This window comes from Eumetopias jubatus, unplaced genomic scaffold (assembly GCF_037043125.1).
Source record: "Eumetopias jubatus isolate StellerSeaLion01/CBP00866 unplaced genomic scaffold, mEumJub1_p1.0 scaffold_5, whole genome shotgun sequence".
Classification (NCBI taxonomy): domain Eukaryota; kingdom Metazoa; phylum Chordata; class Mammalia; order Carnivora; family Otariidae; genus Eumetopias; species Eumetopias jubatus.
Genome location: NW_028274811.1, coordinates 56,788,501 through 56,806,750, shown reverse-complemented (window position 1 = coordinate 56,806,750; position 18,250 = coordinate 56,788,501). Strand labels below are relative to the sequence as shown.

Sequence of the window (18,250 nt, the reverse complement as noted above, 5' to 3'; positions counted from 1 at the left end):
CAGAGCTTGATCTCATTATCCCGAGATCATGACCTGAGCCGAAACCAAGACTTGGATGCTTAACTGGCTGAGCCACCCAGGCGCCCCAAATTCTGATGATTGAGTTTTCTTTCTAATGATTCTCCCTTTGGAGTATCTGTTTCTCTTCTGCCATTAGCCAGGACGTGTAAAGAGCTGTGTTATCTATGTTAAATATGCAGATCAAGGTTGAAACTGAAACCAAGTCACTTCTTTGCATTTAATTACCCTAAAGACTAGCAGTTTTCAAACATCTACCAGCATAAAACCTCTTCTCAAACAATTTTACTTCAAATTCCAATAGGAAAAGGCTAAAGCAGAAATACAATTGTATAAATTTATGTTATAAATGCAAATTTGTGACATTCCTCACAAAGTCAGCAAAAACAATGAAGCTGCTTTTATAAACGCACATTTGACGTTGGTGGATAAAGAAGACCAGCATAGTTTGATAAGCCTAAGTGACCTTTTTGCTTCTATATTTTATTTGGGCTACGTGATATCAAGAAAATTCTAATTCTTAATATAAGCAGTTGAAAATGGAAGCTTTTTTGTTTTGTTTTGAGTATAGTTGACACACAGTGTTGTTAGTTTCAGGTGTACAACATAGTGATTCAATTTCTCTATGCATTATGAAAAATTGGTAGCTTTTTAAATAAACTGATCCAAAGCATAAAAAAGGATTGATAGAAAATGTTTGATTCAGTGTTGAATCACCAACAAAATCTGTCGCTTCTTCAAACTTTAATAAATATAAAAATCACAGAAGAAGCACCCAGAATACTCAAATTTGGAAGAAGGGCTAAAACTCTTTGTATTATGATAAGCGTGTACCATGGTCTGAAGTCGTTTGCTACTGCACAGCTCATCACTCTCATAAGGAGGGACTGGCACCATCAGATGTGCTTGAGCTTGAGTGGTTTGAAATTGATGTGGCCACATGTGTTACAGTGTGTGTTTACCTGTACAGGTTACATGAGCAGAAATGTGTACAGGTGTGACTTCAAAACAAAAGACTTGTGCAGAGCTACAACCATTCTAATCCATGACACGTTTACAAGACTTTGACATGTACATGGATGGCAGAAGCAGCTTTATTCCAACCAACACAAGAATTTAAGAATTTATACTTTTGGGCCTGTTAGAATTTAGCATATATGGTATATCTTTTAGTTCATGCTCCTTTTATTACTGTTTGTAAAAGAGCTAAATAGCTTTAAAAATAAAATTTGAAGAAAACATTGTGGATCCCCTGAAACACTTCTTGGAAACCAGTTTGAAATGCATTGATATTGACTACTGACATGGTATACAAGGTAGTTCCCGCTATAGGACTCTTGTTCTTTGCCTGAATGTCCACTGTGACTGTGTTATAATATTCTTTGTTATCGGCTTCTCACAGGAAGAGTACGAAGAACTGCTTCGTTATGCTATCGTGACTCCAAACATCGAGTCAGGTGCTTCACAGCCATGTCATTCTAAGGGAGAGCTGGTACCAGATGTGAGGGTTCCTACTATAATTGATGATATTCTTCATAATCAAGGTTATGTATATTTTTAAAGATATCTCCTAATTTAAGATGTTACTAAGCTCATGAATGCTGTTGACTTAGGATTGCAAAAATGCTTCTCCAGTGATTCTTCTCAGTCAGTCTTGTGTCTCACTATCATCTGGGGAAAATTTTTCCATTTTATTATGTTACTCTTGGCTCTTAATGTGACAGCTGGATTTTTATATGAACTTTGACTATTGCTTTTATGAAAAATAATAAAGCAACACGGTAGCCATTGTGTGTCTCTCAGTGGAAGTATACTTAATCTCTACTTGTTCCAATTGGTTATATACCAGGCTTATCTAAACTAAGTCCATAGAAGTGGCTAACCACTTAAAGATGGTCCGTAGGTAGCCCTCAGAACCTTTTAAGTTTATGAACCATTGCTAGTAGGACTTTGTTGGCAGCATTTCTATGAGTACGGAAGACTGTTTGGGTTATCACCACAAAGGTGAGCCCATTTTGGACTATGTCAGAGACAGAATTGAAAGCTAATATATACCAGGAGGTATACTGATAGATGAATGAAAGGTGGAAAAAGGAGGATAAAGCTCCTTTCACCTATCCATTATTTATTCAGTAAAGTACAAAATCCCAGACAGCTCACTCTAAGGAAATATTCCTTAAAAGGGCACGGAAAGCCCTCCTAAGATGGCCCCGGCAATAGGCAGTTATCAACAAAAGGCATAACTCCAGTGATCTCTCCTTGGAGGCACATGACACAGCCTACTCGGAGTCAGCAGGCTCCTGGGTTTCTGGGCGGTTACAGCCCTGGTATTCGGTTCCTCTCCTTCTGTAGACATGAAGTTTTCATTGCTCTTCAGTCCCATCATCAAATAGGGCCAGAACCTCACACTGAAACATGCTAACACTGAATATTTTCTGCCCAAATTTTAATTGATTTCAAGAGATAGAATCCTGGGATTTATTCATTCTACATCAGTGACCTTGACCATGTTTTGATTACACTAGGTACCTCAGCCTGTATTTCCTACTGAGCAAACCCAAAGTGCTGCATACTGTCTTATAAAATGTGTAAATAGTCAGTCTGTATGTTTGCCCTCTGTGCCTCTACCCTTCTGGTGGTCACCAAAACCTTGTTTCCTTTTCCCCTGGCTGCAGTACTACTGTACTGTTGTTCCCAGTGACACAACAGGGGAGTCCTATCCTTGCCCCGACTCTCCAGCCTTTCAGGGTCATCACTTGGGATTCAAGACCCCAGTTCTTTTCTAGCATGCAAGATAGGATTTATTCATTACTACTCTGCGTTTTCCACAAAGGGTTTGAGATCTAAGCATACAACATGCAGTGAATTTAGACATCCCGATTCACATGTAGACGTGGTTAGAATTTATAAATTTATCATCCCATTTCCTCCATTGCTGTTCCTTGGTATAAGCACAGTATATGGAAACTGACAAAGTATATATAAGCCTCCAACACAGCCATCCTTGGGAAGTTTTCCCCCGTTTTCTTTTCACCATGTATTGAACAAGGGTTCCTAAGTTGGAAGTGAGGCAGTCCCTGTTCTGGGGGAGCCCGTGTCACTTTAGTTTGATTGCAGCTAGTGAAAAGCAGCAGGCCCCTGAAGATATCTGGTGTTGTAAGATAGCATAGCTTCTTCTAAATTCTAATGTCATTCACCCACTTAGTCTCTTAGTGCGAATTGAATGCTATAGTAGGCTGAATTCCCTTTCATCTGTGTTTGGTGGGTAAAGTTGAGTTTACTAATGATACAGTAAGACGTTTTCTAGTCTCAGATTTTTTCTTTCTTCTTATTCTTTGTCTTAGTGTTGCTCTTTCCCCAGCATGTTGTATTTTGCTTGTTCTAAAATCTTAGATACTGTTACCTTCTTAAATTAGGTATGTGCAATTAGGCATTTGATATAAGAGTCGTTTGGTTTAATAAAAATTTTTTTTAAATTTTCTTTTCAGCAGGAAATAGCCCTGCAGTAAGAGAAACAGAGATGGAAGTTGGAAAAGGAGGTGATTTAAATATTTCAGGTCATCTAAAGACAGATGGTATGACTTTTCCTTAGCTTCTTTTTATTCGTATACAACATTGTGTGCTTTGATGAATATTATTTGTGTACTAAGAGGAATAATTTCAGCATATTATTTATTGGCAGGATTCTTAAATGTTGCTGTTGCTAATTTATTAATTAATAACTGTTTAAAATAATTTCATAAAATTCCAAAATTAGTACAGTTGAGACAGGTTAATCTATTACAGTGTGTGGCAATCTTTCTTAAAACTGCTAGGATAGAGGGAAAATACTTTAAAAGAATTATTGGGATGTCAGAGAGTTTGGCCAGTTTAAATGTTTTCATGAACCAGTGCATTATTTCCCAACATTCAGGCATTTGTGTATGATTTTTGTCCTACCTTCATACCACTTGTTCTATCATTTTGTGTTTTTCTTCAGATATATTGACTTTTAGCTTAAATTCATTAAAAGGAAAATTTGTGTCATTGCTGATTATAGCATAAAACTAATATGCCCTTTTTACAAATAGAAAACATGGTAAAAATAGATGAAACTAAAACAAAATTAATAAGTTTTGATTGGATACCACTGGTGGTGTTGTGTTCAGCCTGAAGTCTGCTTTTTCTCTGTTGAAAGGCGGGAGGAGCAAGCGTTACAGAGGTTATAAAAGCATACTAGCACCAGACTGAAGCTTTTTCTTTGACACAGAATGTTTAAAATAATTAAAATAAAACACTTTCCTTGCCCTGTGACTCAATGTTATATAATGTTCGGGCCATTTAAGCCACCACATAAGAAATGCCTCTATCCTTTACTTTCCTCACTTGTCAATAAAAGGCTTGGGCAGTGTAATCCCTGGAGGATGTTTCAAGTTCTTCATTTATGTGATTCTATTTTTTAAAAGGTGAATAAATGTTTAAAAATAAAAAATAAAAAGCAGAGCCTCTTGCTTTTCCCATGAGTGCACATCTTATTGGTGAAATCCAGTGAAAGAGAACATTCATGTACTTTGTCACTCTGCTTTATTCTTTGGGTTTTCTTCAGAATATGTAGGTAGTATCTCATAGTTGACTAGCCTAAACCATTTGTTGATAAATTTTTATGTAAAAATATATATTAGGGAATGATTTTCCCTTTCGCAAAGAATTCTTGATGTACTTTTAAGTAACAAGTTCTACAGTAGCTTTATCTTTGACTCATCTCATTCACTAAGGAAGACAGGGAGGCCTTTTAATCTTGATTATTAGCACCCTCATAACAGAAGCAAGATCTGTGAGAAATGGCAATTCCAACCTGCACGTGTGATAAAATAGTAACCTTTTCTAGGTTGTGCTTTTTAAGGTAGATGCCAGTTCTTCTTTTGGTTCTGGCTTTCACCCCTACCTCCATCCCCCACTGTCCCACCATGTATATGGGCAGAGGGTGGGAATTTTATGTATATATGGATATATATATATATATAGATACGTATATTTTCACCTATATGTTGAAGGCCAACAGTGTGTCTTAAAACTGATTATCTGATCAAACTAAACTACTAGTCTCTTTCTACTTAGAAAGTTGAATTTTAGTGGTGTTAAAACCCATACCAGTGTTTGACATAAGGTAATAATGACCTGTACACAACCACTGGGACCTCGGTTAGTTGCTTAACCCTTTCTGAACCTATTTCCTCATCAGTAAAGTGGAGATAATAATGCCTGTCTCTTCGGGCAGCATGTATTAGGAGAGCTCATCTTTACAGGAACATAGTAAGCACTTAGTAACTGTTGATATGATGATGTGGATGATAATACCTTCAGCTCAGGCTGGACCTGGATATATGAAGCATGCTTGATTAGGATAGAGGTCATTTTGGGGGAGGGAGGGTAGGAGGCATCCCATGCTGGTCAGTCCCAAATCAGTGACAGTACTGAAATTACAGTATTAATTTCAGCCTAAGTGCAGTTTAAGAGTAAGCATACTGAAAAAGAAGCATAAGCATCTCTGCATTTTGCTCCACCTCCGTGGGTAACTGCCATCTCACCCTCCATTAGAACTCCTTACATTTGGGTTATATCCATCCTCCAGCCTGACCACCACACCTTTCCCTCCTCTTCAGGGTCATCGCCAGTGTCGTCACCGAGGAAGCCCTCACACCCAGTCATGGATTTCTTCAGTTCTAACCTCTTAGGTGACTCTTCCTCACCAGCATCTATTTCTAGTCATGCAGACGTCCATGAAATCGTTGTGAGCGATTTTCTTATTTCGGATGAAAACCTTCAGAAGATGGAAAACGTACTGGATCTTTGGAGTTCAGGGCTTAAGGTATTACACTTGTTCAATTACAGTCGTTTAATATGTAGGGTAACAGTTCTGCTCTTGATCCCACTCTTTACTGTTTTCTTTGAATCAAAAAATTTTGTGAAAAGAATCTTTAGTTTCCTGAGAAGATCAGTCCAGTGTTTTAAATCTGTACTTCTCAGTCTTTAATGTCCATACGAATCATCTGGGGATTCTGTTAAGCTGCAGCTTGTTGTTCAGTTGGTCTTGACCAGGGCCCGAGATTATGCAATTCTAACAAGCTTCCAGGTGATTCTGTTAGTTCAGGACCTATACTTTGAATAGCATACTTTTCAATAGTTGCTGGAACAGCTCTGCAGGTTCCATTGCATTTCTCAGATGTTTTTAAAAGACTTAGCCTATGTGTGACAGAGACACTTAGTGAACCCTTACCATATCATAGCTGTGACTAATGGAAATGTCTACTTTTATATGAAACACAAGATCCAATTTTAGCAACGTATATTCATTTTATAGCTGCTTTTAGCAACCACAGTGTGTAACTGCTAAGACTATAAAAACTAATTATTTTAGTGATATTATTGGCCTCTAAATAAAACAAAGTATTACAGATACGGATTTTTTTTGTGCTATTTAACATATAATGGAGAAATACAGTTTTTCTGAAACATAGTTTGAGAAAACTGATTTCACATTCACAGTGAAATTACAGTCATGAGAGTTCTATGGCATTTATATTTCTCTATTATTTGGTAGCATAAATTCTAGAAATAATCTTTTAGTATAGTTGTTCGCATTTTTCACCCTTGGAACAGGTGTCATACTTCTAATCGTGGTGCAAGTCCAGTGGAGGAGCTACTGCCAGTCATTTAATTTGTTCTATGTTCAGTTAATCATATTGTTACCCAGTTTCTTCGATAACATGACTATTTGTGTATTTTTACTTATGCCAGTCAGTAGGGTGAAAAGGGATCAGACTTAGCAATTTGTTGTAAGATGTCCTTTGTGATAAATGATTTGGGGGAAGAAAGCATCAGCCCCCATGGTTTCCACTATCTGCCTCTATCTAAATAACTTCCCATTCCTATGGCTGAGCCTAGGCCATACCCCTGCATTTCTGCTTTCCCTGATCCATCTTAAGATGGACATCAAAGTCCTTGAATAAACAAAGTATCTGTTTACTAGTCAAGGAGACCTGAAATTTTTTTTAAACAACAAGGTTTCATACAAAATAAAATAGGGGAAAAAAATTCATTTCCCTAGTATGGTGAATGTGAACTGAGAAGAGCCATGACTGTTGAACTTGGAAACGTTTTCATTAGTGGTCTTTATAAATAGCTCTTATGTTGATTGCTTGTTCTGATTATTTTTAATGTTTCTTAATTTCATTGTAATTTTAAGAAGCAGTGTTACATGTATCATATGACCTCACTGATATGAGGAATTCTTAATCTCAGGAAACAAACTGAGGGTTGCTGGAGTGGTGGGGGGTGGGAGGGAGGGGGTGGCTGGGTGATAGACACTGGGGAGGGTATGTGCTATGGTGAGCGCTGTGAACTGTGCAAGACTGTTGAATCACAGGTCTGTACTTCTGAAACAAATAATGCAATATATGTTAAGAGAAAAAAGAAGAAGATAGCAGGAGGGGAAGAATGAAGGGGAGTAAGTCGGAGGGGGAGATGAACCATGAGAGACCGATGGACTCTGAAAAACAAACTGAGGGTTCTAGAGGGGAGGGGGGTGGGGGGATGGGTTAGCCTGGTGATGGGTATTAAAGAGGGCACATTCTGCGTGGAGCACTGGGTGTTATGCACAAACAATGAATCATGGAACACTACATCAAAAACTAATGATGTAATGTATGGTGATTAACATAACAATAAAAAATTTTTAAAAAGAAGCACTGTTAAACAAACTGCTTAATTGCTGGTGTATTTATTTTTCAGACAAACATCATATCTGAACTAAGCAAATGGAGACTTAATTTTATTGACTGGCACCGAATGGAAATGAAAAAAGAGAAAGAAAAACATGCAGCACACTTAAAACAACTGTGCAACCAGATCAACAGCTTAAAGGAGCTGCAAAAAGCCTATGAAGTTTCCATTGGGAGAAAAGATGAGGTCTTCACTTTTAAATTTCTTTTTAAGTGAGATGCAGTAAAGATCTTGCTAGGTAATAAATGCCAGGAACTGATTATTTAGGTCATACAGGATACAAAGGGAAGATTGTTTCAGAAACTGGAAAAAAAAAAAAAACAGATGCATAGAAATAAGATACATTCATCCTATTAAACATGCCAAGGTCATGTCATTTAATCATTGTCACCAACATCAGCGTGCTTAAAGTTTTAAAAGTGCGTGCTAAATGTGGGGACACTGTTTTCCCCCAGTCTTCTAACTGCTCTTAAGAGAACATCACGGAACCAGCATTACCCCCATGTTAAACGATGTTTTTAGGGGCCATTTTAGGTATCTCATATTTTATTTGTGATATTTCTTTATTCATGGATGAAGTTTTTTTCCTTTTATTACAGACTCAGCACTTTTTTTTTTTTTTAAGAGAGAGCTCAAGCGCCCTAGGGTGGGAGGGACAGAGGGAGAGGGAGAGAGAGAATCTCAAGCAGGTTCCACGCCCAGGGAGGAGCCCAACACTGGGCTCGATGTCCCCACCCTGAGATCATGACTTGAGCCGAAATCTAAGAGTCAGATGCTTAACAGATTGAGCCACCCAGGTGCCCCACACAGAGAGTACTTTTTACTTCACCTTCTTTTAGCCTCTTAAGAATGAGAGAGTAAGGTTCAGGTCTTTGCTAATTTTGTGCTTCCCAGCAGCACCTTCAACAAGCAGAATGGGCAATATATCCACTGCTTCCCTCCCCATCCCCCTCACCCCCACCCAAGGATGGTGGTTTTCAGAGGTGACACCTCAGCTACTTATCTGCAGATACAGCATTCACTGTTTTAATGAGCTAGATAAAGATTATATATTTTTTAAAATGTATATTTATTTTGGTGTTCAGGGTATCATGTAAAATCAAACATTTTATATAGTTTCCTTTTTGGAAACAATAGATACTAACGTCAGTCATTTTCTCTATTGCCCTCAAAAATCTGTCCTAAGGTTTTAAAATATTTGATTTGATTTGATTTTAAATATTTTATTTATTTGACAGAGAGGCACAGTGAGAGAGGGAACACAAGCAGGGGGAGTGGGAGAGGGAGAAGCAGGCTTCCTGCTGAGCAGGGAGCCTGAGGCACGGGGCTCAATCTCAGGACCCTAAGATCTTGACCTGAGCCGAAGGCAGATGCTTAACTGACTGAGCCACCCAGGTGCCCTAAAATATTTTAAATATATATATATATATTTTTTTTAAATATATATTTTTAAATTTCAAAGTATCACACACGAGGGTGTACATGTGTCCAGTTTGAAAATGAGTAAGATGAACAGCTGTTTGCCACCATAGAGCTCAAGAAATAGAATATTACTAATGTCTTAGCATGTGTACCCTTTTCCACTTTTGAAAATTATTTAAAGAAGAGCCAGAATAAATGTCTCTCAGTAAATATGCCCAATTGACTAAATCTTGCTTTAATGTGGCCAATTTAAAAAATATATTTCAGCTACTCAGTTCTTTGTAAGATAGAATATCATTTTAGGATTGAAAAGCCTTCATAGATTTTTTTTTTTAAAGAACAGGAAAAACTGAAGAAGTACATTATAGTATAACTATTGTTTGCTTTTATGAGTTTGTTGAATCCAGAAAATCCTTAGCAACTTCTAATCCAAGGTACCAAAGGTGTTTAGGGACCAGAAAGATGTTTAAAACCTGGTCCCTACTGTCAAGTCTAATGAACCAGGACTTTCTGTATACGTAGCAAAATATTCAAATGTGTAGTTGTCTTTCTTGAGTTAAACGTCAATGACCATATTAATTTTCATATACATAAACTTTTTTGATTATTGCAAAGATACACATAATGAAGATTTTTCTTTCTTTTCTCTTTTGTTCCTCTTCACTCATTGATATGTAGTGCATTCATGTGGTCAAGTTTTTGGTCTTTTTAAAGATAATAATGAAGGCAACTGGATTAATATACTAGTGATGCAGAGGTATTCTCTTGGGCATTTTTTGATATATGAGAAAGTCACTTTACCAATTACTGTTATTGTAGCATCACAATAATTGGGTTAATTGCTGTTTACAGGTGATTTCTAGCTTGTCTCATGCCATAGGCAAGCAAAAGGAAAGGATAGAGCTGATGAGAACATTCTTCCACTGGCGAATTGGCCATGTTAAATGCAGACAGGATGTAAGTATGGAAACAAAATGGAAACTGACAGATTTTAGACTTCTGAACTCAAAAGGGTTTAGGATCACATTTTAGAGTTATTGTGAAAGCCAAAGAAAGATTTGTTTTCTAATAAATCAAAATGAATTTATAATTTAATGTTGCTCTTATTTCAAAGGATTTTAGTGTAGTTTGGGAAAAAATACCTCATATTTTGTAGACCAATTGATCTGTCGTTTCCTACTTCGTAGTAAGTTAGTAAGGATTATACTTGACTTATAGATGCCCTCTTCATGGAACCCCTTTAACAAATTTAATGTCAGATGTGATTATGTGGAGAAAGAATTTATAATCTTTAACATATCATATGCTTCTTATATTGTTTCTACTTCAGAAATGCCTGAATATATCCTCTTCATAAAGAGGCAGTACTGTATCAAACATTTGATCCTTAGAGAATCAAAGAAAGCTATGTCTATGTAGCTTCATAAAAATTATCTTTCCTTTATAATTTAAACTTGAACGTCTTTATTTTCATTAACTAAGAGCTGAATCAGTATAGCAGAGTAAATACAAACTAAAAATAATAAATTACTGTATCAGAAGTGGAAAAGTATGAGAACATATGTATATCCCACAAGAAGACAGTATAGAGACTCAAGAGTATAGAGGATTGATGTGTGTGTGTGTGTGTGTGTGTGTGTGTGTGTGTGTTTTATTTAATGCTCACGTGAGCCATAGAGTGATCTCTGTGTGTTTACTTCTAAGAGATTAATACTTAAGGAAAAGGCTGCTACTATCATGGAACAGGATTTCTCTTTAAAGGATATTTTCTAGTGCTTTCATTGTTTTTTATTAATCCCAGTAGATTAATTCTACACTAGTCATATTGAAAAGAGCTATTTAAATGAGAATGTCATATTTTGAAAGTGAAATAATGAGAATATGTTTAAATGTTAGTGAAATAGTTGAGACTGCCATCAGTTTTTGAATAGCTTTTTAAATTTAAGAAAATTGAAATTGGAACTACTTCTTGAAAAGAATTTAAATTCATTGATAAAAAGAAGACTGGCATATGCTTCCATCTGGAGCTCTTTAGCACTCTATGGTGGCAAAGCGTGTGAATTAAGTTAGCCTTGCTTATGGCAGCGGCCACCAGGATGAAGAGAAAGCAGTGGCACCTGAAGCAACAGGCACCACCCTCTCGGCCTTACAGCCACTCTCTCTCGTTCATCTTGGCCTGCTTTCAGCTAAAAGGTGCTACAGATTCGTAACTCCGAGGGCAAGTTACTCGTTTCCTTTCATTTGTTATTTTGTTTTGTTTTTTCCTCCTAACCCGATTGGTGGCATACAGCAGTGATGTAAGGATAAGAGCTTAGGTTCCGAAATGAGGCGAGGCTGGCTTTTCCCTTTCTACTTGGGTGACCTGGGCAGGTTACGTAACCTCTCTAAGCCTGTTCTGTCTGCAGATGAGAATAACGTGATCACACAGGCTTAGATGGTAATGTATGTACACTGCTTACCACAGGGTTACATTATGTTTTTTTTAGTATCCCTGCCAATGTATTTACCAGTCACTGTGTTTTTGAGGTTGTGTATTACTTTCATTTAGGTCTACGAAGGTAAACTAGCTGACCAGTACTTCCAGAGAACTTTACTGAAGAAGGTCTGGAAAGGCTGGCGGTCTGTAGCACAGAAGCAGTGGAAAGAGGTAGTAGAACGAGCTTGTCAAGCAAGAGCGGAAGAAGTTTGTGTCCAGATTTCCAATGATTATGAAACCAGAGTTGCTGTGGTAAACTTCTTTTCATACTTTGACTTTCTTTTAATAAAAATTAAAAAAAAAACTGTTTATACTTAGGCAGAGTAACCCATTTCCAGTTCCATTTAGTGCCATGTAGGTTCAAATTAGACATCCTGGCAGAGAACACTAGCAAGTCAGACCTGCAGACTAACTTAACTCTGACCTCCAAATTTGTGTTGGCTCTCCTGCATGTACGTTTCCCTTGGAAATGTAAATCACCTATAGACCCTTATATTTCTAAGAAAGCATGCTTTCTTAAGATTCTTCATTTGGCCTTTATTGAGCCAAAAGTAAAGACCCAAAACAAAAATGTTTATCCTTATGTTAATTTAAGTAAATTATGTTCTGATAAGGTTGATGTAAAGCAGTTGCATATAAACTGAAGTTATTTTCCTATTGACTTTTAGTAATCAACATTGTTTCCAAAGGAAAATATTTGAGGCCCAAAATGAAATAAAAATGCAGTAGGCCTCTTAAAATCAAATAGTAAAAGAAAACCCTTTTTTCATCATTATAGCACTAAGTTCTTAACGTTAAAAATAAGATTCATTGTACAAATAATTTTCTGCAATTCAAAATGACATGCGAACAAAAAACAAAAAATGGCGGTCCCTTCAGATTTGGTCTATGGGATAGAGTGTTGTACTTAATGTCACTTTGCACTTTAAATTCTATAGATAACGTTTAAAAGGAAGGAAGGAAGGAGGAACAGGAAAGAAAGATTCTGTTAATAGTGCATTTAGGTATTTTTTTTCTGAAGAGATGAGAGTCTGTCTGTGGCTCTTAATGTATTTTGTTTAATATTCTACATAAGTTTTATGGTAAGAAATTACATATCTGTTTGGTATAATTAAAACACATCAGCAAGATTTGGTGGGACTGGCATGAAATTCCCCTTGTTTGAAACTTGATTTTATGGTTAGAAATGAAAATGGTTTTTTGATAGAGACAGTAGAGGTAAAATGCACCTTTTAAAATTAATTGAGATACATAGCAGAAGAGGTATGTGGTAAAGTGTTTTTAGTATTTCACATAAAATAACTTCAGAGCCTGACAAGATGGCCACACTGCCAATACCAGCAAGTACTCCTGCCACTACTCCAGCCCTGGCCCTGCCCCTGGCCCCAGCCCCAACACTGGCTCAGCTCTAGCCCTGGCACTGGTTCCAGCTCCCAGCACTGGCTCCAGCCTCATCCCCAGACCCAGGGGCTAAAGCAGCTAGGACCATGGCTTGGATCCAGACCCGCAGTCCTCTTCCCTTCCCCCTGCCCCCCCCGCACCCCCCCCCCACAGCCATGTGGTCCAGCCACACCAGGTCATTTTGGCATCCATTGTGGAGAGCCATGATGCAATGGGGGCACTGCCCCAGTTATTGAGACCCTGCTGAGAACTGTTGCCAAGCATTCAACGGAAGTCACTAACAGCTTCTTTTCAGTACCTCCCAATGAGTCAGAAGATGAGGTAGCTGTTGACATGAAATTTGGTAAAGAACATGTATGAATTACATAAGAAAGTCTCTCCAAATGAGCTCATCCTGGGCCAGTACGGCGACAGGCCATGATGTTACAGAGTACCCTGTGCTGATACATGAGTACTATGGCAGGGTAGTCTCCATCCCCATTCACCTCATTGTGGATATGAGCCTCCATGAGCATCAAGGCCTAGGTCAGCACTTTAATGGGTATCCCTGGGAGTACCCTAGGGGTGATGTTCACACCTCTGACAGTGAAATATTCATATTATGACACTGAACACATTGGAGTCAACCTGATCATGATGACCTGTTTGAGCCCCAACCAGGTGTTCACACTCTCAAGCAATCTGCAGCAAGTAGGAGGGGCATCGGTTCACATCCAGATGCCCTAAGCACAGGGTTGCAGTATACAGAGGATGTGCTGTCTCAAAAGGTGTCAGTTGACAGTACTGTGGGCCGTTCCTTGAGGAGCCTGGTTAACCAAGTACCCAAGATAATTCCCAATGACTTTGACACCATGCTCAACAGCTACTTGGCCAATCTCATAGAGTCACAGATTACCGTCACTGAGAAACTTATAAGCCTGTGAATGGGCCCCAAGCAGCACTCCAGCCAGTCTGGGCCACCCTAGGACTCAGAATGGAGTGAAGTAGAATGGTTTCCTTGTGGTTTGGGTCACACTGAGTCAATCAACTCCTTGTGACTCTAAATAAACATAGCCTGCCTTTTGTAAAAAAATAAATAACTTCATAATGTAAGTCTGTTTTTTGAATTATTAATATCCTTCCGTGTGTCTCAAATCTTTTTCTTCTTTTTAAAAATTCCCCTTATTTAGTTATCTGGAGCTTTGGAAAATGCAAAAGCTGAGATTCAAAGAATGCAGCATGAAAAAGAGCACTTTGAAGATTCCATGAAGAAAGCTTTCATGAGGGGTGTGTGTGCATTAAATCTCGAAGCCATGACTATATTTCAAAACAGAGGTGATACAGGTTAGTATTTTGTATAAGGTTCTCCGCCTACTTTCAAAAAGGATTTGAGGAGATTTCAGTGATTGGTGTGGTCTGTAGTACTGATTTTCTGCAGTGACTATGTCTTATCCTGGTACTGGTATTTTTAACTTGATGGTGTCATATCTTTTTAAATCTGCCATGAAAATTCACCCAGTTTTGGTTACTTATGGTATCTTAGATCTGGTCAAGTAAACTGTCAATTCTTAGGTGTTTACACTCAATGTTAAAATGATGTTTCGAATACCAAACATTATTTTAAGGCTCTTTTAGCTAATAATTGCAATGCTTTCAAGTACAAAATTTTCATTTATTTATTTATTTTTAAGTAGCCAAATTCCTTGCACCATTTTGTTGATTAAATATTTATCTAGTCATGGTTTCCCATTTTAAAAATTGCTTGTTTTCAATTTAAGAGAGACCTCAACTAAAACTAATTTTCAGCAAATAAAATATAGGCCTATGTACAGAAGTCAAGTAAAATACTTTTATTTCAAGAAAAGAAAAGTCCACGTTTTGGCTGGAATCTGTGTGGTTTATGTGGGTGTTTCTTCAGCAGGGTTTGGAATAGCACATGACTAGAGTCTTTGCCACTAATTTGGACCGAGGCCTATTTTCCTTAGTGGGTTTTAGTTTTCTTCTCTGAACAAAGAAAATAATATAAATCTTCCCTACCTGCTTCACAGAGGGTTCTTTTGGAAATGCAGTGAAGTATAATTGGAAGCTCTTTAAAAGACAAAACATACTTTGACATGTAAGATGATAGCAATGATATAATTATTGCTGTCTTGATTCAAGTCAGCCTGTTTTATGTAAATACATGAACATTTTTTGCAGTATATCCTCATATTAAATCATATTTGAGATTCGCAGTTTATTTATCAATGAGACAATTTCATTTTGTAATATCAACATTCCAGTACAGGGTGAATAACTTTTCTGTGGTTGTCATACCTTCATTTTAAAGCATCTTCAAACATTTATTATTTAAATTGTGTGTGTTGTTGATACTAGCAAGTTAAGGCAAATAACTTTTTTCTGAAGCAGTCATGGTGTATGGTCCCCATGTAGCTTAGAAATTTAGAATCCTAGAATCTCAGGCCAGAAAGTTTATCTTGCTTAATACCCAAAGGAGTACTTGATTTCTCCAATAAATGGTCTTTTAATTGAGTATCAACACTGCAAGCAAACTCACCACCACCAGTTGTAATTATTAGCAAGTTGTATATATTAAATTGAAGAATTTAAGTATCTACTTATAACAGACCTAGATTTCACAAGTTAAGTGACAAATTATACTTCCTACATTCAATTGTAAGAGACCTGTTTCTCATAACCTACAGAAGAAGGTTATGAATTGACTAGGATGGAGTGTTTTACCACCTTAATAACTTTACTGTCTTAAATTTTAAATTCAAATACAGCTTTCTCTCCTACAGGCAAATATCCAGAACAGGATTTGGAGAAAATGTATTCTGATAATTACACAACATGATTTGTTTTGCCCCTGTTGCTTTTAAATCTCCTTTTATCTGCAGCTAATGCCAAGTCCTGGGATCTTAACTGTGTGAGTGGCCTGGTGGTTTGTTTATCATCACACGGGGGATAAAAATGACAGGAGTAGTAAGACACACACTAGCAGTAGCGTTGGTAGAACTACCATACCAAAAGCAAAAGTTCAATGTTAACTAATGCTAGGTTTGCTCTGTGATGTGTAACTTTGTGGCATTTCATTAACAGCTTTAAAAAAAATTTAATTCTCACAAGAAAAAAAATTACTTCTGGCCCTTCTTCCCCTAAAACAACTGTTTTTTATAACACAGTTTTTAATAATGTTCTATCTATCTTGTCATAACAGAATACTTGGTTTTTTGTGTGTCCTCTCTGCTGTCCATGATCTGCAGTGCATCTCATGCTGTGTAGTATCCTAAATCTTTAAAGATTAGAAATTAGAAGTTTCATGAAGAAGGCAAAATGTGACAATAAAAATGGCCTTTAAAATGGTACCTGCCAAATATTAAAGCAATTTTAGGAACAACAGAAAAATGCTTTACAGATGAAAAAACTTATCCCAGTTAAAACGAGAATAATTATTAACCTTACGGTGATTGGCCAAAAAGGAACTGCATAAATCAGCCCACATTAGGAAGAGTTAGTCAGCTACCTCTATTCCAGGGAATCCCAACGTGAGAACTCACCTTTGTACTGGCTCCACATCTAAGTCTGCCACCCACCTAAAAAGACACAATCAGAATCACTTGCTATCAAAAACATGTTAAAATTCTGTATGTGTGTTTTGTTTTTAAAGTAAAAGCAGTACTTTATATTGAATTAGTCCCTCTTCATCAAAGGATTTCAAAGGATCTATGCATTATAATCCTCATTAAACGTTGTTAATGAGGTACTATTACTCTGTTTTATATAAAGATAGCCTAAGAGAAGGACTTACACAGAAGCCCAAATTTCCAGTACAAAGAGGACAACATCAAAAACCATTTAAACGTAGGGCTATTTAACACCCTCTCTTCAGACATTCTGAAACATCTCAGTGACTGAATTTCCAAACCCTCACCCTGGTGTTAGATGCCACATAGATACAGACTTAAGTGGAAATTTTAATACTGGGGTGGGGGGGCGGAATCTAAATTTTGAAGAAACGCTTTGCTCTAGCTTCTGGAAGCCAATGTTACTCCTTTGATCTAAGGGTAAGGTTCATTTTTGAGAGAAGGTTACTATATAGGGTGTCACTAAAATCAGTTAAGTGTGCAAATATACCTTAATTCATGAGTTATATAATCTACTTGCAAGAACTGATTTCTTTTACAATGTTAAAAGTAAAAATTTTAGTGTTACTTACTGATTTATTATTGTGTGCTGAAAAATCAAGTTTAAAATATGTTGAGTTTGTTTGGATAGGAACAACAGATGGAAATGAGAGGGTATAGTGATACCAGAAAAAAAAATTCAACAGTTCTAAATACCAGGCCATCAATCAGGACAGTTGTATGAAATGATGCAAAAGGACATAAATCCTTAGATTGATTGTGACCATATTATTGTAATGGCTGTTTTGGCAATACATTTTACTCAGCTGATATCCTAGCTGAGTACACACTTGTTTTTATCTTTTACATAAGAGCAAATCTTCATTAGCTTTCACATATTGAAGAAAATGGTCTGAAGTCTTTAGTGGTTAGTGCTAACATTACCCAGTTAATAATGCTAAACATAGTATGCAATACATGACAAATTTCTACATTTTCTTTAGAACCAAAAGTTAGCTATTATGTATTTTCATTGTTGGGGGGCATGAAACGAATCTTAACCTGGAAGAATTTTAATGGAATTAATTTGTAATTTATAGGGATAGACTTCACAAATAGAAAAGAAGAGTATGGCCCTGGCGTTCAAGGCAAAGAACATTCTGCTCATTCGGATCCTCTGGCCCCTCCAGTGCCCCCAGTGGTTGCACTGCCACAGTCCCCGCCCCCAGCTGCCATGGGAGCGGCCGGGGCCGCTGCGTTTCCTTCCGCCGCTTCCATCCCGTCGGCTGGGGCTCCTTCCACTTCCTCTGCTCACCTTCCTGTTTCTGCAACCCTCGGCGCTGGGTCTACAGCGGCTGCTGCACCAGAAGAAATGGTTAGTACAGGGACTACAGGCGCCCACGTGGGGAAGGGGGCTCAAAACTTGCTCGTATATTGGAGACTTGGAACATAGAACCAACCTATTCTCTCATGGAGGAAAAGTCTGTATGGTATTTAGGCCCAGCCACAGAAAATATTTAATACATGAAGTAGCTAAAACAATTTTTTTTAAGATTTTATTTATTTA

The 18,250-nt window shown here is 37.4% G+C and overlaps 1 protein-coding gene and 1 pseudogene across 4 annotated transcripts in view; both read left to right on the top strand.

The window, feature by feature from the left end:
- The window catches only part of POC5 (POC5 centriolar protein), a 37,592-nt gene that overhangs the window by 8,256 nt on the left and 11,086 nt on the right, over nt 1-18,250 (top strand). For 3 of the 4 annotated variants that reach the window (XM_028114574.2, XM_028114575.2, XM_028114576.2), the window contains exons 3-10: nt 1,421-1,562; nt 3,507-3,593; nt 5,661-5,866; nt 7,789-7,965; nt 10,054-10,158; nt 11,750-11,929; nt 14,248-14,401; nt 17,784-18,058. In XM_028114574.2, coding sequence (XP_027970375.1) covers nt 1,421-1,562; nt 3,507-3,593; nt 5,661-5,866; nt 7,789-7,965; nt 10,054-10,158; nt 11,750-11,929; nt 14,248-14,401; nt 17,784-18,058 — 1,326 coding nt within the window. The remainder of the gene's footprint in view (nt 1-1,420; nt 1,563-3,506; nt 3,594-5,660; nt 5,867-7,788; nt 7,966-10,053; nt 10,159-11,749; nt 11,930-14,247; nt 14,402-17,783; nt 18,059-18,250) is intronic. The other variant, XM_028114577.2, reaches the window with a different exon arrangement.
- LOC114217577 (eukaryotic translation initiation factor 3 subunit F pseudogene) lies at nt 12,943-14,001 on the top strand (annotated as a pseudogene).